The sequence below is a fragment of the Astatotilapia calliptera genome, chromosome 3 (genome assembly GCF_900246225.1).
Source record: "Astatotilapia calliptera chromosome 3, fAstCal1.2, whole genome shotgun sequence".
NCBI classification, from domain to species: domain Eukaryota; kingdom Metazoa; phylum Chordata; class Actinopteri; order Cichliformes; family Cichlidae; genus Astatotilapia; species Astatotilapia calliptera.
Window position 1 is genome coordinate 31,583,877 of NC_039304.1, and position 24,002 is coordinate 31,607,878.

The 24,002-nt window shown below is 41.4% G+C and overlaps 1 protein-coding gene across 1 annotated transcript in view; it reads left to right on the forward strand.

Moving 5' to 3' along the window:
- The window catches only part of LOC113014294 (zinc finger protein 638-like), a 64,934-nt gene that overhangs the window by 11,603 nt on the left and 29,329 nt on the right, over positions 1 to 24,002 (forward strand). Inside the window, exons 3-18 of the mRNA XM_026155722.1 lie at positions 7,926 to 9,875; positions 11,857 to 11,918; positions 12,140 to 12,263; positions 12,374 to 12,841; positions 13,042 to 13,265; positions 13,497 to 13,666; positions 13,879 to 14,013; positions 14,617 to 14,715; positions 14,818 to 15,685; positions 15,873 to 15,974; positions 16,076 to 16,110; positions 20,553 to 20,705; positions 20,858 to 20,989; positions 21,274 to 21,321; positions 21,864 to 21,989; positions 22,456 to 22,582. Of these exons, the coding sequence (XP_026011507.1) occupies positions 7,926 to 9,875; positions 11,857 to 11,918; positions 12,140 to 12,263; positions 12,374 to 12,841; positions 13,042 to 13,265; positions 13,497 to 13,666; positions 13,879 to 14,013; positions 14,617 to 14,715; positions 14,818 to 15,685; positions 15,873 to 15,974; positions 16,076 to 16,110; positions 20,553 to 20,705; positions 20,858 to 20,989; positions 21,274 to 21,321; positions 21,864 to 21,989; positions 22,456 to 22,582 (4,823 nt within the window). The remainder of the gene's footprint in view (positions 1 to 7,925; positions 9,876 to 11,856; positions 11,919 to 12,139; positions 12,264 to 12,373; positions 12,842 to 13,041; positions 13,266 to 13,496; positions 13,667 to 13,878; positions 14,014 to 14,616; positions 14,716 to 14,817; positions 15,686 to 15,872; positions 15,975 to 16,075; positions 16,111 to 20,552; positions 20,706 to 20,857; positions 20,990 to 21,273; positions 21,322 to 21,863; positions 21,990 to 22,455; positions 22,583 to 24,002) is intronic.

The window sequence follows — 24,002 nt, forward strand, 5'->3', positions numbered from 1 at the left end:
CAGATGAGGAGGAGGATGCATGCAGGTAAACTGAGGGTCTGTTGAGCTGATCGCTGGTTTTGTGAGAAAAATGTCAGCTCGTTCTTTATGTTACAGAAGCACAGAGACACAAGACCAGGCGGAAAGAGACGATCGTTCGGTGAAAATGAGAATCTGCGAATGCAACATGTGGAACACGGAGAGTGGAATATGTAAACAAACCGGTTAATGTACCCCCTCGGTGCACTCTGCATGCTAACTGTTAGCAGAGCTAGTGAAATCTCTGAAAACATCTGAGCACTTTTGCAAGCATGTTCTATGTTGACAACCTGACCAGACATACGGCGCGACATTCGCGGCTAAAACACTGTTAAAAGTGTAGCTGGTGACAGAAAAACGGGGTATTTTAAAACTACACCACCACCATTGCTGCCTGTGATTTGATCTGCATTCTGGGATACCTGGCTGCCCCAAGTCTACACAAGCAATCGATTATCTAGGATCGACCTGTTTTGACTTACTTTGCACGGCAACCAATCAAATGTTAGAGAAGCTGCATGGGCAGCGTTAACCCCGCCCCCTGAGTTTGATGGGTGAGGCTGACAGATAAAATTATTTCATGACGAGAGCCAGGCGCCAGGACTGCCAAAATGAAATAAATAAATATATCATTAAATAATTAATTAAATGTGTCAATAATTAATTAAATGTGTCAATAATTAATTAAAATGTGAAATACATAAATAATTAATTAAATGTGTCAATAATTAATTAATTACATGTGTCATAACTATTTATTTAATTAATGAATTCCAATTTTAATTAATTATTGACACATTTAATTAATTATTTAATGGTGTATTTAATTAATTCATTATGGCAGTCCTGGCGTTCCATACAGATCAGCTGAAACACTCAGTTTATTTAAATCCAGGTTGAAGACTCACCTGTTCTCAGCTGCATTTGAATAAAGCACCAAATCCACACTTTAAGCTTAAATTTCAAAACTTACATTTAACTACTGATTTTATCTACTGTTCTGATTTTATCTGTTTTGATTTTATATACTGTTGTTTGTTTGTTTGTTAATTAGTTAGTTAGTTTATTTGCTTGTTTTATTCAATTTTAAATCATGCTTTTTATTTGTTCTTGTTTCTAATGTTGTTGTTGAATTGTGCTATACAAATAAACTTGCCTTGCCTTGCCTTGCCTTCCTTTTCGCAAACTTACTCATGTCTCACAGTCACAACATAAATAATAATTTTATAATGTAAAATTAATCTGTGCAGCATTGGTGATGGGGTGTAAAAGTAATTTCACATATTAAAATGCAGGCTGTGTTATAGTGGTAAAAAAAGATATGATAGTAGTGATGCGCGAAGCGATTCGTTCAATACCTGAGAATCACTTTACTGACTCATGAATCATGATTCACAAGCTCAAGTGACTCACTGACTCATCCCTGTTGCTGTTAGCAACAATGTATCTAGCTTATAATTACAATTGTGGAGAAAAACACAACATCCAGTATCGTAACAAAAAAATTTCTGCTCTGAACTGGAAGAAAAAACCCCGAGTAGAAGCTCACATCAAGAAAATAGCTCCTCTGCTAGCATCGCTCTGCTAACATGCTAACAGCACATTTGAGCTACTCACCCCCTCCCTTCCTGTGCTGAATCGTAAGCATAAGCGAATCACTCAGGACTCGCTCACCCCCTCCCTCCTGTGCAGAATCATAGAGCGAACGAATCACTCACTCACTCACTCACCCCCTCTCTCCCTCCTGGCTCACAGCTTCTTCTTCTTCTTGGTTGGCAACCAATGTTAAGGTGCATTACCGCCCCCTGGCTCACAGCTCAGTGGACATTTAGATGAGAAAATATATATTTAACACATTTAAGGAAAATACTAATAAAGTATGTACCCAGAGTTGTTGTAAAAAAAAAAATCCCAAACAAACCCACAAGCGAACAGCTTTTCCTTACAGCCGCTGTTTGTCGACTTGTGGTGGTAAGCGGGCCTGCAGGAGGTTGCAGTGCTCCTCGGTAGCTGCATACATTGCCTTGCCTTTTTTGCCTCCTTGTGGCTGGACTGGTGGATTATGGTCTCACCTCATATCTCACTGCTGCACAGATTTTGCGCAATCCAACTTAACTCAGTGGCACGACAGTCGTTATCCAACGTATCCCCACAGCCACAGTTTTCCTTTATTTTCATTGCAAGCTAGTTAGGTGGGAAAACCCACGGGAACAGCCACACTACACAATCCCACAACACATTTTAAATGCATTCATAAAAGGCAGCATTTACAACAAATACTGACAACATGAATTCTACTGATTGACGAAAAACAACCACTTGTCCTTCACTTATGATAAGCCCCCACTCCACAGACCTGGCTTGTATTAAAGTTTTCTCTCCTTTAGTGATGCACGTTCAGGGCTCGCAAAATTTCAAAATCCCTGGTAGCCCTTCGGGCAGGGACTCTTCAGCTTTTGGTAGCCCAAAATAAATTTAAGTAGCCCAAATAAAAGAGAGAGCAATTTTTTGATTGATGTTTTGTTTCCGTTAAAATATTATACATTAAAGTATAATATTGTAACGGAAACAAAACAATCAAAAAATTGTTGAAACACAAATTACAACATTGTATAAAAATTACAATCGTCAACTCAAATACTTGGTTCTAATTGAACAGAAATTTCTATGAACTTGTAAGAACTGTGTAGAACATGAATCAGTCTGTGTCAGATCCTGAATTTGAAATTTCCACTGAAGTTACGGTTAAGAGGCAAGTGGAACCAAGATCTAGGACATTTGCTTTTTTTTTTTTTTTAAAGTTTGCAAAGACTGCTAAATTTTGTCAGTGGTAGTTCACTCTTTGCAACATAGTACGCTGTTCTAAACAGATTTTTCAGGTTTATTTTTAGTATGTTATTTGCAATTGATGTTTGTTCTGGGAAAGATATTGCAGACTGAGCAATAATGCATTTCTTGCATTTCTCATGGGTTCTAATGGGGGCCTTTCTTAAAATGACTGGTCCCAGTAACAAAGGCGCTTGTCGACTCAGAAATCGAGGGAAAACCAACAACACACCCAGCAGAACATTATGTTATTTACACGGGTGCACATAAGTGGTCCGCATGTGCGCATTCACTGTCAAAATAAAAGACACTCACCAGATAAGAAGTTGCAATGCGCGTTTGCGTCCTTATAAAAGGCAGTGTTTTTGTCCGCTAGAGTGGGATTTTCACGGCACATTCTGCACCACATCTCTGTGCGTTCATCATTTGTTTGAAGCCAGCTCACCTCCTGCAACCACTTTTCCGAGAATACGCGCTTCTTTTGTGGTTTGGACTCCTTCTGACATTTCTTTGGAGATGGAGGAACACCAAAGTAATTGCTTAAAGGAGCTTGCTTCAACATCTTTAAGAGTTCTAAACAAATGTCTGTCCATGTTTAAGCTTGCTGCGGGATATTTCACTTGTCATGTTTGCATAGTAAGCTAACGACTGATAAGACGATGTCAGAGGAATTGGTGCGTAAATGATCGTCACTCACCAATCAGTACTGTCGCTCTCTATACACAGTTCGCACGATTGCAAAGTGAAAGCAAAAAACAAGCGCAAATTCTTGCTCACTGATGCCAATGACATAATTATCCAGCTACATTTCCGAAAGAATGCAAAAGCATTGACATATATTTTTCCTTCCTATGATAGCCCGACGGGCAGGGCAGAGAAAGATTTTGGTATCCCGACTGGGAAAATCACTAGCCCCGGGACGTCGGGCTAGCGATTTTGCGAGCCCTGACGTTAACCCCGCTCTTAAGACTCATCCCAGACGTAATGGTATTGGTTATCAGTGGCCTGGCATTAGACATTAAGACAGTTGGACGCTCAGACTATGGAAAAGATCGCCTGTCATTAACCTGCTCCCACGCATGTGCAGTGAGCAAAAATCACTTATCCACTGCTGCAGGTGCTTACTTAAAGGCAGTGTAAAGACAGCTGCAATGTAGGGTAGGCTAACTAAATCCTTGACTAAAACTACAGATGTCATTAAGGCCTGCACAATAAATTGAAAATTGATTGTCATCGCGATACCAGCCTGTGCGATGGGCCCATCGCAAAAGATGACGTATACTGCGATAATTGGGTACCTTAAAATGTTTACACACGTGCTTTAGAGAATTTACCAATCAAAGAAACCCCTTTATACATTTGACCAGTCGAATAGAGCCCTTCACGGCATTAACCAATTAAATGGATTAGAGGCCCGCCTCCTACGCAGGTGGTGAGCGAACAATGCTGCAGCAACGAGTCAGAGTTGTAAAGGCTGAGAGCGAGACGCATGACGAGAACGCTACTGAATATGAACTCGTGCCTAAAAAAAAAGATAGTACCTCGCTTATTTGGAGGTACTTTGGATTTGATAAAGACAACGTTCTCCAAACACAGGTACTCTGCAAAACTTGCCGAACACTCGTGGCAACCACCAGAGGAAACATGACTACTCTGAACCATCATCTTCAATACAACCACAGAGAACTGTTTGAAGAGTTCCAGAAAGACAGGGCAAACCAAACAAAGGTTGCTAATGTTAAGACAAAGAGCACCGCAGTCCAAAAGCCGTCTCTGTATTAGTTTTTCAAGTGGGACTCCTTATGAGAAAGCGTCAAAGCGCTACAAAGAAATAACAGAGGTCATTACACATTTTTTGACAAAGACATGATGCCTATAAATACAGTTAGCAGAGAGTGCTTCACCAGTCTGATACATAAAGTGGACCGGAGACACCTCACAAAATTACTTTTCCCATGTCGCCATTCCACAAGTGTACGAAACATGCCGCAAGACCGTCATGTTTGAACTGAGCCAAGCTGAAAACTACGCAAACACTACAGTAAAGTTTCCTCTCCAGTTTTGACTTACATCATAACTACTTTGTGAGTTGTAAAATGATGAACAACTGCATTGAGATAATTTGCAGTATAATTTAAGTTATGTATTTAAAACTAATTCTAGAGACCAGGAAGGATGTCTTTCAGAATTCAAGCCTCAGAATTTTTTTTATGGGGGCAATGTTTCAATGTTAAAGTGCACTTTGTTGTTACACTGCTAATACAGCAGCTTTATTTAAATAAAACTTGCAGTAAAACGGAAACTATGTATTTGTTTTTTTTATATTTATTTTATCACAAGTCATATCGTTATCGCAGTATTGATCATAGTTATCGCACATCGCAGGTTTTCCTAATATTGTGCAGCCCTAATGTCATTAACAACTAATCATGTTGTGTTCAGCTGAGCTGTTGGTTAGTTGTGTTGTTCTATATTACCACTTAAGGATCTATGTTTTTTTTAAACATTTATTTATTTCAGTCTTTTCTCCTATTGCGTTATTCTTCTTTACATCTGGTAGGTGTGTGTATCTATGCAATTCACTTTCTCTTAAATTACTTTTAAGCATAACCTAGCTAACACAAGCAATACAACCGCCCCCCCACCCCCCAAAACAAACAAACAAACAAAAATAGTAACATTGAGGGAAATCATTGAGTCATCATTGATGTCATCATTGATGACTTTGGTAGTAAGGATCTATATAGAAGACATGCACCAGTCCAGTTTTGCACTGGATAACAGTTTGTCCCTAAAATTAGAGAGCCATCAAAGCACAAAGGGAGCAAACAGCAAACGTTCAGTAGTTTGTAGCTGCAGTTTTACCAACTAATTTTCTTTTGAGGTTTGCAAAGGTTTTCAAAAAAATAGTCATTGGTTTTCATTCGTGACAATGCTTTCTCTCACTGTTGCTGTTGTTTAATGTAAGAATTGTTGGGACGCTTTTACTGCACTTCTCGGAACATAGCCTGTTGCATATGTGAAAAGTTTGTAAAAAGTCCTTACATAATGATCAGGACAATGTCTGTGCAGATAGTGTATGGATTAATTAAATTATTCCACGGTGTAAAATGATTTTACAGTGACACTAAAGTCACTGAAAGTGGAGAGAGCTTATATAACCAGTTAAATTAAGTGCAAGCAGACAACAGAGCATCAATTATGGTACTCAACTTTAGTCCCTTATCTGCTGCAATTCAAGATGAGCGGAGGAGTCTAATCATGTCCTCTGAGGAGACAGAAGATCATCATAAGCTGCTCTATGCCACCAACCTGCCACTGAGCATGCTCCTTTGGTTTATGCGATCATGTTTAGGGGGTAGGAGGATGTGTTCATGACAATGGCAGTTTGCACCGGTTGAGGTCCATCTGTGTGCTGTCATTACCAGAAAGTCAACAGCAGATCCAGCTTCCTTCACCAACTTTCCAAGCCATACGTCATCTCTCTTCTGAATGCTGCCTATCCAGCACAGCACTGCAACTTGTGGACTGGACTTGAAGATCGTCATAATAAAAAAACACACCCGTGTAGCAACATATGCACACAAATTTGTGTGCATATGTTAGTTCAACCTTATTGGGTACTAATCATGGGTCTTGTTAGAATCATCTGGACATTGGACGACTAGCGTGTATGTTCTGTGTCTCTATCCACAGATCAGGGACATGCAAAGGATAGAGAAGGATAAGATAACCTGCTTTGGAAGATCTAAACTCAACAAAAATATAAACGCAACACCTTTGTTACTGCTCCCATTCCCCATGGGATGGACGTAGAGACCTAAAATTCATTCCAGATACACAATATAACCATCCCTCCCAAACAGTGGTCACAAATCAGTCCAAATGTGTGGTAGTGGGCACATCTGCCATATTGAGATAATCCATCCCACCTCACAGGTGTGCCACATCAGGATGCTGATCTGACATCATAATTATTGCACAGGTGTACCTCAGACTGCCCACAACAAAAGGCCACCCTGAAATGTGCAGTTTTTTTGCGCTATTGGGGGTCTGGGGACCCAGAACCGGTCAGTATCTGGTGTGACCACCATTTGCCTCATGCAGTGCAACACATCGTCGCATGGAGTCTATCAGATTGTCAATTGTGGCCTGTGGAATGTTGGTCCACTCCACTTCAATGGCTGTGCGAGGTTGTTGGATATTCGTGGGAACTGGTACACGCTGTCGTATACGCCGGTCAAGCACATCCCGAACCTGCTGGATGTGGAGGTCCTGGGCTGGTGTGGTTACACGAGGTCTGCGGTTGTGAGGCCGGTTGGATGTGCTGCCATATTCTCTGAAACGCCTGTGGAGACAGCTTATGGTTGAGAAATGAATATTCAATGCACGGGCGACAGATCTGGTTGACATTCCTGCTGTCAGCATGCCAATTGCACGCTCCCTCATTGCTTGTGGCATCTGTGGCATTTTGCTGTGAGACAAAACTGCACATTCCAGGGTGGCCTTTTGTTGTGGGCAGCCTGAGGTACACCTGTGCACTACTCATGATGTCAGATCAGCATCCTGATGTGGCACACCTGTGAGGTGGGATGGATTATCTCAATATGGCAGATGTGCCCATTACCACACATTTGGACTGATTTGTGACCACTGTTTGGGAGGGATGGTTATATTGTGTATCTGGAATGAATTTTAGGTCTCTACGTCCATCCCATGGGGAATGGGAGCAGTAACAAAGGTGTTGCGTTTATATTTTTGTTGAGTGTATTAACCTTATTCTTCTGAGATTAACACCTCCTTTCTATTTTGTTGTTGTTGTCTCCTGTGTCTCTATTGTTTTAATCTCTTGTTTTTTCTTTTTCTCTGTTTTTGATGCTTTTGTTTCTACCTTTCCTTCTTACTAGTGAAGCCCTGAAGATGATACTAACAGAATGAATCCGAATGAATGAATGATCTTCGGGAAGTCTGCAAATTAAGAAAAGGCCTCCCAGACGATGGATTTCATCTTTCCAAGATTCTGAGGCCCAGTACAACTGATTAACCTTAATTCTTTGTTTTCTTTATTTTTAACTTTCCAGCTTTCCATTGTCATTGAAGCGTTACACCCCTTCTCCTGCACCAGGGCCCCAACAGAGCCCCCTACTGGGTGGGCTCCCGGGAAGCTTTTTACTGATCGGACAGCAAGCTGCATGCTTGCGGCTGGCTCAGCTGAAAGCCCACGTTGCGTTGACACAGATAAATAACGCTATTGCTGTTGATGGTCGAACCAACACACCTGCCCCATTTATACCCACAACACCCCCCACAGCTGCAGCCATCAGTCTACTAAACCTTCTGAAGGTTGCTAACACCATGTCCCATCCCTCATATAACCCCTATGCCTCTGGGAAACAAAGTTCAGCCCAGGGGCACTATGGACAGTCCAGTATGCAGGCAGAGAGAGACTCTCATAAGACATCTCCTCATCTTGGGCCTGGGTCCAGCTTTAGCTCTTCCGGAGTTTCATCTGCGACTCCTGCAAAATCTGGGGGAATAATGAGCTACAGGCCAGAAGCGAGTAAGACTTCAATGGAAGAGGACATAAAGAGGTCCATAGACATGCATATAAGTAGAGCCAGAGAGGATGTGAGTCATCAGCCTGTAGACAAGAGCAGTCATTTTACTCAAAGACATGAGTATCATTCTTCAAGCAAAGATGTGACTTCCTACGTGTTGTCCTCAAACTCTCGAAGACCCCCCGATGTTGCAAGTAGCACTAGCTCCATGGACTGGTTGCCAAGCTACAAACGGGAAACTGAGGATGATTCGTCTAAATACTGTTCATCATCTGCTTCATTGAGCTATCAAAGCACTGGCGACAGTAAGTTTAATGCCTCGAATGAAAGAGAGCGCAATGTGCAATCCATTCCAGGCTTAGGTGATTATGACTACCCAGTGCCAGACAAACCTGTGGGTTCTGCAGAGTCTACTCGTCCCAAGTACACTTCAGAAACAGCTGTGAACATCCTTATGCAGTTTGGACTTGAAAAAGGGGACCTGGAACATCTGATCTCATACCCAGAAGATCAGATGACTCCTGACAACCTGCCTTTTATCTTACGACAAATCCGCATGGAAAAGGCAAAGAGATCTGCCACAGCAGATCCATCAAAATCCTACTATGATCCTCATTCCACCACAAGTATGAGTGGAAAGGAAAGGTTAAGTACTTCAAGAGGGGAAGGGATGTGCCGGGATGAATTGTCACTTATTGTCCAACCAAGTAAAGTGATTGATTATGGACATACTGGAAAATATACTGGAAGCTTTGGGGATGAAATTGGAAGGAGCAGCAGTGGAGCCAGTAGTGGTGGAACTGGAGGTACGCTGCTGATGGGCTCCTATGATAGTAGCGGTCACAGTCGAGAATCACTGCAAAAAAGTATGACAGAGGTGAAAAACAGCACCTTGGTTTCTTCCCGTGATCAAGGCAGCTCTTTTACCAGTCATGGCTCAATGCGAAGCAGCGATCCAGCTCAACAACTGCACACCCAACCGAACCAGTCATCTCAAGAAATCTTCAAAGGTTTCTCTCTGCCGAAGACGGACACAGACATAAGATCTCTTAAAGCAGAAGTCACTAAAGCCCTTCCGTTGAAAAATCCAGAGCCAGATCGCTATTCAGCATCAAAAAGCCAACTAACTCCTAATATAGTTCATAGTGTGCATCCAAGCCGACCTGGCCTTGTACTCATTGGCAGCAGCAGCAGCGACAGTCACATCAAAGAAAAGAGTAAGACTCACGGGCAAGTATCAAATGTTTCTGAGCAGATGAACAAACAGCAAATGCAGCAGAAGCAGAAGCAGGTACAACAGCAACAAGTGAAACAGACAATGCAACAACCACCACCAAAGCAGCAGCAGCAGACGCAACAACTGAAGCAGCAGCAGACGCAACAGCAACAACTGAAGCAGATGCAACAACTGAAGCAGCAGCAGACGCAACAGCAACAACTGAAGCAGATGCAACAACTGAAGCAGCAGCAGACGCAACAACAACAACTGAAGCAGCAGCAGACGCAACAGCAACAACTGAAGCAGCAGCAGACGCAACAGCAACAACTGAAGCAGATGCAACAACTGAAGAAGCAGCAGACGCAACAGCAACAACTGAAGCAGACGCAACAGCAACAACTGAAGCAGACGCAACTGAAGCAGCAGACGGCCCAGGTACCTAACCTGCCGATTGGGTTGCAGCAGATGCAGAATCAGCCAGCTGTGCATATGGGACAAGCTTTGCAGTCTCAAGTTTTTTCGGCTGCAAAGCCAGTTCCACAGCCGTCCCTCATGCCAGGGCTCATGATGCCCGTTCCTCCGGGTCTCTCTCCGCTAATGCAGAACTTCATGAATTTCATTCATATACCGCAGCCCGCTTCCACGAAGCAGCTTCCAGCAAAGGTAGAAGTGACAAGGAATATCCCAGTGCTGGCCCAGATGCAAGACTACACTGGCGCTTCACCTATGGTCTTTCCTCATACCTGCTCTCTATGTAACAAGGAATGTAATCAGATGAAGGTAAGTCGAAGATTGTTCGATGTTTTTGCTTTCAGTCAGTTTTTATTTATTTGACATGCAATGTTTTTTGTTTTTGAATTGATTTTGGATCCCATTATAGAATTTTGGTTTTGAAAAAGCTTCATGGATGCTACTTTAAAGTTTATTTGGTTTGTTTTATTCACTATTACTGCATAATGATGACTGTAGGAAGACTACCAACTTGGACTGCAAACATTTGGACAAATTTTTCACATATTTCTGCAATTCAGTATTCTGTACCAGAATTTCTGAAGGATTACAGCGCAGACTAAAGTTAACTATATGTCTATCAGATATTGTAATTGAAAAACACTACTAATAAGAGACCTTCAGAATATTCAGTGGTCTGTACTTGCAATTGATAGATTTAATCTCTTTTAAAATGACATAAACTGATGCGAAGACATTCAAGGCTTTTGCTAACAATGGAACCAAGGCCTCGGATGACATGATGAGGAGAAACCTGCAAACCTGATGAGCCTGTGCATCAGAAAATGTTGGAAGACGGCTGTTTTTTCATTTGTCTCTGTTCTTGGGCTGCTGTTCCACAGTGCACATTCAGCTTTGCTTTTTCTGGAACTGTTGCTGAATGTGAAAGTTTCCCTTTTTGTCTTTTGTCATTAGAGTTAAGAATAGTGTGTTTTGTCCTTTATTTCACATTAGTGGGCACCTTGTTTTTGTGTAATACTTGCTTCTTTTTCTTTTTTTTTTTACTCATACTTTCTTTTTAAGTTAGTGTTTCTGTGTCCCAAAAGGCAACATCATTTACTACCACAAACATAAGCACCCGCTGCGCCCAGTCATGAGCTACACAAGCACCAGATTTGATTTGTTGTTGAATCTCTCTTTATGGATCGGCCTTCCTTCGCTGCACCAAATTTCACATTTGAGCTCCTCGTCAAAGAAACAGCGCCTTCCTCTTCTGGCCTATTTCAACATCATCTTCCTGTCGCTACTCCAACTGTGATTGTCATAGGTGGTGCATTTTGTCCTAATCCAAACTTGGCCTCTACTGCGCTGACCTTCTTGGAGCCTCGGGAAAGTTTGATGACATAAGAAGAGCCTGAGAGTCCAGAATCCAGAGCCTAAGATGATCCTTTCGTTTTGGTTGTGTGTAATCAGATGTTTGACTTGTGTTTTCTATATATACTAAATAATTTCACTTTTAAAATTTTATCCCAGGAGAGGTATAATGTGTCATGCTTATTTGTTCCTGGTTTTTGGCCTATGAAGGTTTAAATACAATCCAAACTCCTGGCTAATGTTATAATGCTTCTGCGTTCAGTGAAGGACTAACTGTTAATATTTTAAGAATTTTTTTAAGGCCACTGCAAAGTTTAGTGACCTTTTATCAGCAAGTGATGTCAATGACAAACGTTGCTCCTGATAATAACAAACCTTGTCTAAATGTTTGTGTTTTGTTGTGACCACTAGGATTGGGTCTCCCACCAGAATACCAGCCTTCACATCGAGAACTTCAAACTTCTGCGAAAGCGGTCAATCTTTCTTCTCTGTACTTCGTGATTATGAACCGATATCTTTGGGGCAGCACAACCATGGGTGTGCCAAAATGATGCCGGGGTTGTAATGCTAGGATAGCTCCCTAAGAACTGTTCATTTGTATTTTTTTAATTTAAAGCACCTTAATGATTTGCAGCATTTACCATGAGCCATTTTCCCTAACCTAAATTGTTGAAAGGCTGAATACATTTCTGAGTTTCTGGATTAATGAACAATAATATATTTTTAAGGACATTCTATCTTGCAACATCTGACAAAAATGTATCTGTGTTTTTCCACAGATACCCAGAATGGAACGGTGAAATTGCATCACTGCTAGAGTAATTATCTTCATTTGAAGTCATTTGGCAAATAAAAAAACATGCCAGTATTGGAGGCTTTCATTTTCTTTGATTTAACATGTGCCTTTCTTTTTATATGCAATTGTTAGTGCATCAGGTGCCAAGCCCTCTCCCTCAACTTCTGCTGAGACTTCCCAGAAGAAAACCAGACATGAGAGTCGTTCCCGTTCCTGCAGCCCCCGGAGCCATCGTGACTCGGAGCGTAGCAGGGACAGGCAAAGTAGCCGTTCCCGCTCTCGCAGCCCCCACACTCATCGTGACTCGTTGCGAAGAAGAAATAGACGAAGTAGCCGTTCCCGCTCCCGCAGCCATCATGACCCGGAGCGTAGCAGGGACAGACGAAGTAGCCGTTCCCGCTCCCGCAGCCATCATGACCCGGAGCGTAGCAGGGACAGACGAAGTTGTCGTTCCCGCTCCGGCAGTTCACGTCGCCTCCGTGACTTGGAGCGTAGGAGGGACAGACGAATTAGTCATTCCCGTTCTCGATCACGCAGCCCCCGAAGGGAGAGACACAGAAGCCGATCACGATCTCCGTACATCTCCAGACGTAATCGCAGGTCTGTCCAACATACACTTTGAGAACTAGGATCAATCAAAAAGATTTAGCTCTCCAGTGGAGAGGGCGAAATGTAATTTATTTAATAATGTAAACTTAAAAACACTTAATTGGTGGACTATTTTCCTTTTGTATCCATGCTGCATGTGTGCTTTGAGATGTTTATGAGTCATTAAGTTCTTTGATCCATACTTCTTTCAGGTCCCGGTCTCATTCTGACTCCTCATGGTATGACCGTCCTTCCTCTTCACGATATCGATCACGCTCAAGGGGACGTGAGAGACGATCCTCGCCGAGAAGAAGAGATGAGAAATGTTCATCATCAAGGAGAAGCTGGGAGAGGCGATCGTCGACAGAGAGGTCATCTCCTATGCGAAAGTTGAGCAGCTCGAAGATCTTGGCAAAGAAACTGCTGGAAACATCAGGTTTGAAAATTGCTTCTTGGTATTTTTGCCCAGCCCCCCCCCACACACACACACACACACACACACACACAACATTAACTTTACTAATGCAAATTATAAATAAAGACCAGTACCACCAGAAATGTCAGTATAGTTTTTTCTACTATTATAAAACTTTCAGAAGCAGTAGATGATTTTTGAGACTTGGGACCCACCAATGTGTGAATCTCTTTTGTACCTGTGGTATTTTAGCTCTCCAGTCCTTATCAAAACAGTCTGACCTGGAGACTGTCGTCAAAACTTTGGCTCCTGCCCTGCTGGCTGAGCTAGCCAAGATGAAGTCGTCCCCATCAACATCATCGTCCTCACGTTCTGCATCTCCAGAATCACTTAAAGGGAGGCCTAGCACAGAGAAGACCAAGGTGACTTCACATGATGCCTTTTTTCATGAATGGACAGTTTTGGACAATTTATAATGTGGTCAGTGACAGATGACGTGATTGTTGATGCCACAAAACCAAGATTAAATCCTTCAGCACAAATTTATACAAGCACAAACTTTGAGTCCAGTTGTCATGATGAAATCTGCATTTGGTTCATATTGTTCATATTTTTCTTCGCTGTGTTTCCGCAGGCTGCTAAATCTTCCCCTCCAACCATGGTGAGGCTACAAGGGATTGTCAGTAGTCTCTCTCACAGTGAAGTGATTTCTGCTGTGGAGAAATTCGGAAAAACCAAGTCAGTTGTTTTGTTTAGGTCAAAATTACAGGTATGTACATTGAAATTTGTTCACTGTTATAGATGGATGACTTCATTGACCTGCTTGTGAATCTAGAGAAAATGTGTCTCCTGGTTTGCTTCTGCAATCGAAGATAGATATTTATGCATCGTAGCTACAATTCTCTATAAATGTACTGTCCATTCATTAGTTGTAGTCATGCATTCATCATGCGGTTTAAAGTCAGTTGGTTATCCTTACTTTTCTTCTGTGGTCTTGCAGCCCTCACATTCATGGCTACTTTGGATTATACTGAGCTTTTATATAGACATCGCAATGTCAGAAAGTTTCTGCTCAAGTCTAATCCTATGAAAGCATACACAATGTATTTTGTTTTTATTTTGCTGCTTTGCATTATGCATTTTTTAAAATCTATATATACACATTGCACTAAAAACATCCTTGGAATCGCACTGGTTTCTTGCAAGTTGTCACCGTTGCTTGTAGTTTGCTTGGAAAACTCAAACTTGTCATCAAATACTTGTAAGCTACTGACAAGTGCTCATATATGATTTTTAGTGTGAATGTAGTAACGTAATAGTTTTGTTAGTAATCCAAATTAATGTGTGTGTGTGTGTGTTTGTGCACACCCAGGCAGTTGTGTGTTTCAAGAAACAGGAAGATGCTGAGAAACTGAAGAGCTTAAAGAACTTTGACATAAAAGAAGTAACTGTCAGTGTTGTTAATGAAAAGGTAACTTTGTTTTCCCTTGAGAAATACAAATATTAACATTGCAGCTCTTCTGTGGCAAAATAATCAGTTATCTGATTAATCCGAAATTATCTTTGTTTGCAGGAAATTGCATTCAAGAAAACCACAAAAACTAAACTGGAAACTACAGCAAAAGTCTCTGTTTCCAAAGCGAAAAACATCTCAGCTGAGCAAAAAGCTAAAACTGTAAAAACTGGTGATAAGGCTGAAGAAGCAGCTTCAAGCCTCGAAAAATCTAAGAGTAAATCTACGAAGAGTCCCGAAAAGCAGCCTAACACCAGTGATTTGAAAGGAAAACGTAAACCCAAAGGATCTCAAACCGGTGCTAAAGAAGCTGTGGTGGCACCTAAAAATACAGCCAATACTATGAAGGCTGTTGAACCAATTAAAGGTGCTGCAGTTGATGGTGAGCCAAAAGTCTTGACTTCCAAAGCAGAAACGGCCTCAACGACGCAGAAATCTAAATCAGCAGGAACTCTGAAAAAAGAAAAAGTGGATCATTCTAAATCAACAACGTCAGAGGATAAGCCTGATGTAGAGACAAAACACAAGAAACCTGAAACAAAGATTCATGAATCTGCGATGGGGCCTAAAGGTGAAGCACGAAAATCATCAGCTTCTGAAAGGGAGGACCACACAGAAGTTGAAACTTCTACTGACGGCAAAGATAATCAGACGTTACCAACTATATCGAGTGAGAATCAACTACCAACTAGTGCAGCTGAGACCAAGCCAAATACATCGCCACCAAAACCCACTGATCCACCTCAGAAACCACAAACTGTCATCAAAAGTCCAGAAGATTCACTCAAAGCTTCAGAACAGACCGAGCAGAGCTCAGATTCTGCTCTACAAGAAGAAACACAACAGCAGACTGCAGGAAAATCACCTGAGATTTCTGTGGAGGCAAAGCAAAGAGTTGAAAGTGTAGAAACGGTTACAAAGGACAAAGGTAAGTGGACAGAAAACACCTTCAAGTGTGGAGTATCTTTGACAGCAGGATGTTGGACGGAATCAAAAGCTAAAGACTGTGCTTCATGACGAGAACAGTTTTCAGATTTTTATTTAAATCAGCTGGGTAATTTGCATCCTATCTAAACTACCACTATTTAACTTAACTACATTTCCTTTATTCTAAGTCTCTGTGACTGCAAAGAAGATCTCAAAGGATCAGCCGGTCGCTCCTACCCACCCAACATTTGAGGAACTGATAGAAAAGCAACTATGTCCAGAAAAAATCCGTAAGAAATCCCGAAAGATCTGTATTAAAGATTTCCCAGTGTGAACATAATTTTTATTTTATAATTACTTTTTTGTTTTTCTTTTGCTCTGCACTTTACAGTTTGTCTCAAGACAGTCAGGCTTCCCCGTAAAAAGGTAACATTAAAAAAACACTTAAATTATACCTGTAAGAAAAACATGCTTTGTCAAAGTGGTTAAGTTGTGATCTGAAATAGTTCAATTTGTTTTAAAAGTTTATAGTTGGGTTATATCTCATTGTCAGGTGACACTCAAGTGGGTGTAAATGTAGAAAAATGTTAAAAATTCAGTAGGTATGTCGCAATACCAGAGATTTACATACACTAATAGAATTACACAAAGCATGGTTACCAATTTAGTACCAAAACAAAATAATTATCGTGTATCTCCAAAAGTTGATTCTGTTCATCTGGACGTAGCGTTTTGTGGGAGAACCGTTTTGTCACCCATCCAACTTCTTCAGTCTCAGCTGACTGCAGGTTTCCCCAAATCTTATAAACAGTACATTTGCATAATGACTGAAACCAGCCCACTGAAAGAACAGTGGGCTGGGAAGTCAGTCCCTTAATTTTAATTATGCAAGTTCTCATGACCATTGATCAACAACCACTGATCAAAACTCACTGATCAATGGCCATGAGTACTATTCACAGAGAGTTGGAGAATGGCTGCAATCACAGCATTGTAAGATGGCGAAAAATTATCTTGTATACTAACACATATTAAAAGTCTGTACACCTCACCCCTGGCGTCGTTGCCCACCTCTCAATTTTAAATACACATATACATTGAGGGCTAGCAGGAGGGGCTATGCGCTTACCTGCTGCTCTCTGGCAGGTAGCTCCATGCCCTCCTGGGTTTTAAATGCACCTTAGAACACATATGCATCAACACTACATATAAGCGGCCGGAGGGAGGTTTGGAGTCTTCTCTCACCCCTGTTCTCTGCGGCCTGCTGGAGCGGGGGGGCTAGGAGGAGGAGTTGGCCGTCCAACTGCGGCCTGGAATGTGGGGCCTCCCTGCTGCTGTGGAGTCGGGCGGTCTGCTTCTCCCCACCACAGGGAAAAGGGTAACACCACCTGGGTCTGGGTGCAGTTCCCCCCTCCAGGGGCAAGGGTACCTAGACCTGGTTCATAGACAGTATTGGGAAGGTTACTTTTAAAATGTATTCCAATACAGAATACATGCCCCAAAATGTATTCTGTAACGTATTCCGTTACGTTACTCAATGACAGTAACGTATTCTGAATACTTTGGATTACTTAATATATTATCATGCTTTTTACAACTACGTGAATGTACTATTGCTGTGTGATTTATTACTATTACTGAAGGTCCGCGACTCCGAACTGTAGTAAAGGACCTCTGACTAATACGGCGGGGTCCCTGTCGGCTCGTAGCCAAAAAATAGCTTTACTTTGTTGTGTGGGTCAACTTTTCTTGCGAGAGACAGAGAGAGGCGTCGAAAGGCTGCTCCAACGGAACTTATTGTTTTGGAGGAAAACACGAACACGGTGTACAGTCGAGTCTTAATAGCTTACTTACAACTGGGCTCGTCAGCCACTCTTCTTGGCTGAAGTGGTTATTATTATATTTACATGCTTCCAGCTCCCGTTTTTCCTCGATGACAACTCGTACCTTTCCACTCCCCTTTTTCTCCCTCCTCGCGCTCACAGACCCATAACGTGTATGGCAGTCCATTCTCCCTGCAACACGGACTACACTGCCCATGATGCTACATTCTTTAGAGCTATGCTTGTAGCATTCCGCCTGTTAGCTTAGCACAACAACAACAACGAAAAGGCGCTCTCTCACCCAGGAAACACACAGTTGCAGAGAGAGAGCGTTGCCCTGTAACCATGGCAACCGTAACGCTGCCGCCTGGAACAACAGAACGTAGCTGTCAAACAAAACCCAAACAGTCCTGACCCGCGACAATATGAAACAGGAAAGTACCGCAGTGTAATCCATTTATTTCAACAAAGTAACTGTATTCTAAATACCACCTTTTTAAACGGTAACTGTAACGGAATACAGTTAACAACAATCAACAACAATCTTTATTTATAGAGCACATTTAAAAGCCTTGGGCATACCAAAGTGCTTTACATAAAACAATAAAAAATAAAACAGTTCACACATTAACATCAAATTCATAAAAGTAACGGATTATGTTCACAGGTAAAAGCCACCAATAAGAGTAAACTGCAACACATAGGTTATAGCAAGGTAAGACTGTACCACCATGATAAAAGACACCAATAATGGAAAGAAAGCAGAGAATTTAATACAATAGGTCACTGCAAGCAAGCCAGCATTTAACTGGTAGAAAAGGCAAGTTTAAAAAGATATGTTTTGAGCCGTGATTTAAAAGAATGAATAGAATCAGACGCCCGGATGCCAATCGGGAGATTGTTCCACAGCTCCGGTGCAACTAGAGCAAACGATCGATCACCTCTAGATTTCAGTCGAGATCTGGGCTGAACCAACAGTAACTGTGAGGATGACCTTAAAGCCCTAGCAGGAGCATATGGGTTTAAAAGTTCCTTAAGATAGCTTGGTGCAGTGTTATTGGTAATTTTAAAAGTAAACAACAAAATTTTAAATTGAATTTTTACTCATATTTTGTATTTTAAATACGTAATGGCGGTACATGTATTCCGTTACTCCCCAACACTGTTCGTAGAGTACGCTTGGGGAGTGTGATTGTGTGTACAGCGTCTCTTTATGTCTGTCTCCACGTTGGTTGAGTGTGGAGTAAGTGCATATGAGAGCATGAGGGTGGGAATGGATGTTTGTATCTGTGTGTGCCTGTATGTCTGTGTCTATATGTCAGGTTGGGTATCAGACGCCACCTCTCTGGGGACATCTCAGGCCATCCAAGGTATGGAGGCCTATCTCCACCCCCCACCACTTCCCCTGCCGGTGGCGGACTCCCTCAGACATCGGTGCGTTGGTGGTTCTTTGTGTCCGGGGAAGGGCGTCCAGGTACACACCGGCTCACTCCTTGGTGGCCGCTTATCGGGGCCTGGAGCCTGGGGCTCGCTCGGGCCACTCCGGAGGTGGAGTGCCCCGGGCCCCTTGGCCTGGAGCTCGGTCACCCAGGCACAGCTGGCTGCCGGCGGAGCTCATGGGCACGTCACTGCAACCCCCCCTGGCTTCTGCTCCGCGGCTGCTGAGTGAGCCCTCATCTGGGACTCTCCTCAGCTCTTTCTGGGACAGTGGCGCGGCTGCCCGTCTGCTGGTCTTCCTTGGTCTCTTGTGTTCTGGGGGCCTCTGGATGTCTGGAGTTTTGATCTCCTCCATACCTGCTTCATGCTCTGGAGGACGGGGCTGTGGCCCCCCCACACCCTCTAGCAGATTATTACAAGAAGGAACCTTTTAAAAAAACAAGCGCGTCCATGCTCACAGGTGTACACACGGGTGATCACACCCACAAACTACACCCCTTTTGGCTCCTACCTCAAAGCACACTGTGTTCTGTTGATCTTATGTGCTGCACAATAATGTTTAATATTTAGTATTTACTGTCATATTCCCATATATCATTGTGATGTTGTTTATTATATTACTCTTGTTCTCTTCTGCTTGTTTTCTTTTTTCTTTCTCAACAGGTGATCGATATATGCATTTTTTTTTCTCTCTGCTTATTCTGTTGGTTTTTGGGGGGGTTTTTTTGCCCTTCCCCCCCCGTCCCTCTTCTCAGCTGTTTTTTTTTCTCTCCCCCTTTCCTTCTCCCCTTCTTTCCCCCAGTCAAGTCTGTCCCGTATTCAGCAAATGAAAATAAAATAAACAATAAAAGGTGAATCAAATGGACCATTATGGCAAGGCTGGGATGGTCAATTTGGTAAATCCGTAAAGTAAATCCGTTGGGCATCTTTCCTCGCCTTTAGACAATAATTCTGATGGCAAAAGAGCCAAACGGGACAGGCAAAAAAAAAGTCTGTTATTAAAAAGCTAATTTGAAATGTTCAAATTATATGCACAATCATCCAGGACATGGTGGTTTTGAGTGCTTAAAAAAATAGGGGTTTACGTAGGGGGCTTGAATACCTCAGCAAGTTGTTTTAAAACTAAAGAACCTTTTAAGAAGCATAAGAGATGAAAGTTCCTCACAAATTAATAGAAGCCCAGCTTTTCTTTTTAAACAGTCTACTACAGAAACAGTTTTTCCTTCCTGAGTTTGAAAAGCGCAATAGTGCTGTTTACACATTGCCTTTTGTGAATCAGTTATCACTCTTTAAGGATCCACCTTAAATGAAAAGTACTTTCATAGCTGACTCTTACTGCCTTTTTTTTTATCAGTGAGTCAAGGTTGAGCTGTACTATGTTTAAAAAAGAAAAAAGAAAAAAAAGAAATCAAACCAAAATCCGCATCAGAAACATTTTGTACTCAGTATTTTATTCTGATGTACCTCATTGTGTTCATAGTTGTAGACAGTGCTCAAAGTGAGGCACTGTTTCTAACTGAATGTTTTGCCTTTTTGAGATTTCTGTCCGGAATTTCTTCAATTGTAAACTAATCTAAAACTCTGACTTTATTCTTTTCTTTTGCACAGCTTGTTTCGCTTAAATGCAAGATGCTGTTAATAAGCAACCTGCCTAAGTATCGTGATGGCTGTTATGAAGAGGAGGACATCGCCGATCTGCTCACTCCACACAGATTTGAATATTACGACGATACGATCTACGTTATACCACAGGCGCGCATGGTAAGCACCAGGCCATGGATTTGCATTGGGCTGGATTATTACCTTCATTTTAATGGGATTCTAAATGTCTTTTCTAAGACGACCTAACTAACATTTAGTTATTACGTATTTTGTGAGCGCAGTGTGTCAGTGTTTGTTTGTTTTTCCTTCAGGCTTTTGCCCTAATGCCGACAGCAATGGCAGCCAAAAACATCGTGCTAGCATCAGAAGATAAACATTTTTTTCTCAATGGGTCTAAACTTCGACTGCAGGTTGTGAAGAGCAAGAATTTTTTAACGACCCCGGTGAGCACTGTGTTTAGATAATACACTTTACTGTTGTGAGATATGTTATTAAAAATAATTGAAAATATCTGTTTCTGCTTGTTGATGGAAACAGTATCCTTAAAAGCAAGCTGATGTTTTTAAATGTTCAATCTATTTAAAATGTGGTTGTAAGTAAAAAAAAAAAAAAGTAATATTTTGTAGAGGCTATAAGTAATAAAAAATACTCTTTGAACTGAAATCAATTTAACAGAATCCAACATTTATTTGATGTAATGACTTTTAACTATTTGTTTTTCTTTCAGCTTGAGTTTTATATATATCTGATGAATCGGCTGTGTTATGTTAAGAAGGTAACACGCACACATATCTCAGAAACAAAGACTACACTAGAATACCTTATAAAGTATAGAGTATAAAGTTATAACTGGCAGCACTCACATCCAAGTCAAAACACCTTGAAAAATATGAGCATATATTAACACATGGCTAGGAAAGGTTTGGATAACTTTTTTCCTGCAATAAGTTAAATCCTCATTCAAAACTGCATTTTGTATTTTAAAAAAAATTTATTTATTTTTTGTTTTTTTTGTTTTTGTCTTTTTATTTGAAACATGCAAAAAACTAAGAACCCAGGAAAGGGACAAAAGTGGTTTTCTGTGTACACAGCTAAGTTTAAATATTTTCTCAAACAATGTTATCAACAAAAGCAAGAGCTGCAATTATAAATTGTTTGGATAATGAAGATAGCTGCCAGGGTGCATACTGCTGTGTGACTATATGTGCAAACGTATGACCTTGATCTTGGAACTGTAGTTTAAGAAAGCATGAAATATTGTTAAACTAAATACTGTTTCTGGTTTGTTTTAATGTTCACCCGGGTTTATCGAAACAGATAGGGATAGATATTGGAGAACGGACAATCTACATCAGGAACATCTCACCAGACGAGTTCCGGGATCTCAGAGAAGCTTTGGGAAAAATCGGTATTGTAAGAAACTACCTGCCTCTTCTCTACAAGGTATAAACACACTTATAAGCAGCAACAAGTGCATGTTTTAAAAGTCTGTGAAAGGCTGTATGAGATGTATGTGTTTATGTAAGTGTATTCTTAACTATCCCCCCAAAATTGACAGACACATTAAAACAAGATAATGTGACTGGTTTTGGATGCTACTTATCTTGATGAAAGCACAACTGCAAAACTATAAAGATAGTAAAGAGAGACTGCAGGTAATCTGTTCGCTGTAGCACATGATTCTTCATATGCTCATGCGCACTAGTGTTCATCACATTAGAGCATTAGTGCAGGGGTCACGTTGAGCACGGCTCCAGTGCTTCATTGATCCAGGATTTCTGACTTTTGAATCCAGTGAACTCCACAATAAAGCTGTGCTTAGCTCACTGTTTCCATGTGTTCCATTTTCTACCATTTAGAATGTGAAATTAAAATGTTTAGAGTAAATTTTATCTTTCTTGTGTTTCAGGTGTTAATTGAATTTGAGTCTGTGTGTGATGCTGATCGCCTTGGTGTTTGGTACAGCCTTCTAAAACGGGCCACTGGCCACAAATTGTCAAGGGTGGAAATACCACACAGTGGATTTACATCACTGCGTAAGTGTGTTTTGAATGGGGTTTTAAATAAATGTGATTTAAACGGGGAAAAAAAGGTGAAGTTGATGGAAGGTCATCTGGTAATACACTGAATATGGTGGGTTGTTTTTTGGCTGTAAATCGTGTCTGGTAAGGGTAGCTGCTTTTGTCCTGCTGGCCTTCCTGTACTGTGGGATTGCTTTGGAGATCTACGTGGTCTTCTACAAGGCAAGCTTAAGAGTTATACTTTTTATACATTGGTCGTATTGTCCAAAGAGACTCTTGTCTTTGGACAATACGGCAAATATTGTCGTCTTAGTGGGTGATGCACAAAAGAAGCAAGTGAATTGAAGATTACAAGGAGTGGCAAAAGCATACTGATACTAGAGACAGATTAAATTCCAACTAATCAGGGGCGCTATAGAGCAAGACATGGTGTAACACACAACTTAGTAGAGCTGCAGAATTCTGAAAAATTCTCTTATAAATGTCACTTTCTGAACTCCTAAAGTTTGCTTAGAGAACAAAATAAGGACTTATTGGGCTGAACCACAGACTACTGTGAGACTTTCTGGTGGAAAGAAGACACCTCACGGCCTGAAGAACCACGCGCCAACGTGATACAGATGAATCGAACTAAGTCTCATCCGACCTAACTGAAACGGCAGGCATGACTGCTGAAGAACTGAAAGCCAACACTAAACCCCCTGCGAGGAGAACTGTCTGAAGTCATAAAAGAGGAACTTAGAGATATTTTCGGAGTTCAGTTTTATCAATACTGAAATACAAGTAGTCAGGTCCGAAATAACTAACACTGCCAGTAACCCCGGTTATTCTGAAGTTTCCTCAAAAATTTCAACAGTATGATTGAGCTCAGGGCTGTGGCTCCTCACTACCAGATATTGCAAAATCTATTTTGTCTCCAGTGCTGCACCAGCTGCTCCCATCTCCACCATCATGGAAACACATCACATCTATCACACAGAGTCTGGATAATAATCTTTCCTTCACTTTCTGTTTGTGAAACAGTCATGAATATATTTTCAGTTCTTCCCTGGACTGTGGATAAAGTGAAGTCCGAGAAAGGTTGCAACATATGCAAAACTGCTGCTTTATCGTCATCCACAATAAATTATTGCAACACATTCCCTCAACTTTGATTCACTAACACTGTGATTCTCCTTCCCACAAATCCTTTGATGCTCATTGGCCCCTCCAGAAATCTTTGGTCCATCAGCGGTCAATTCCCTTCTGCTTGTCTCTGCCCTAGACACATGAACCAGAGCCATTACTTAAACTCCACTTTTTCAGACTGGCATTTGGTCTAACTCTCTAATCATTTTTTTCCTGATGCCTATGATACCTTGGATATCTGTAAAGGTGCTTAAAGTTAAACTGAAAGTCAGTTAAAAACCTGACACACACACAGAAAATAAAAAAT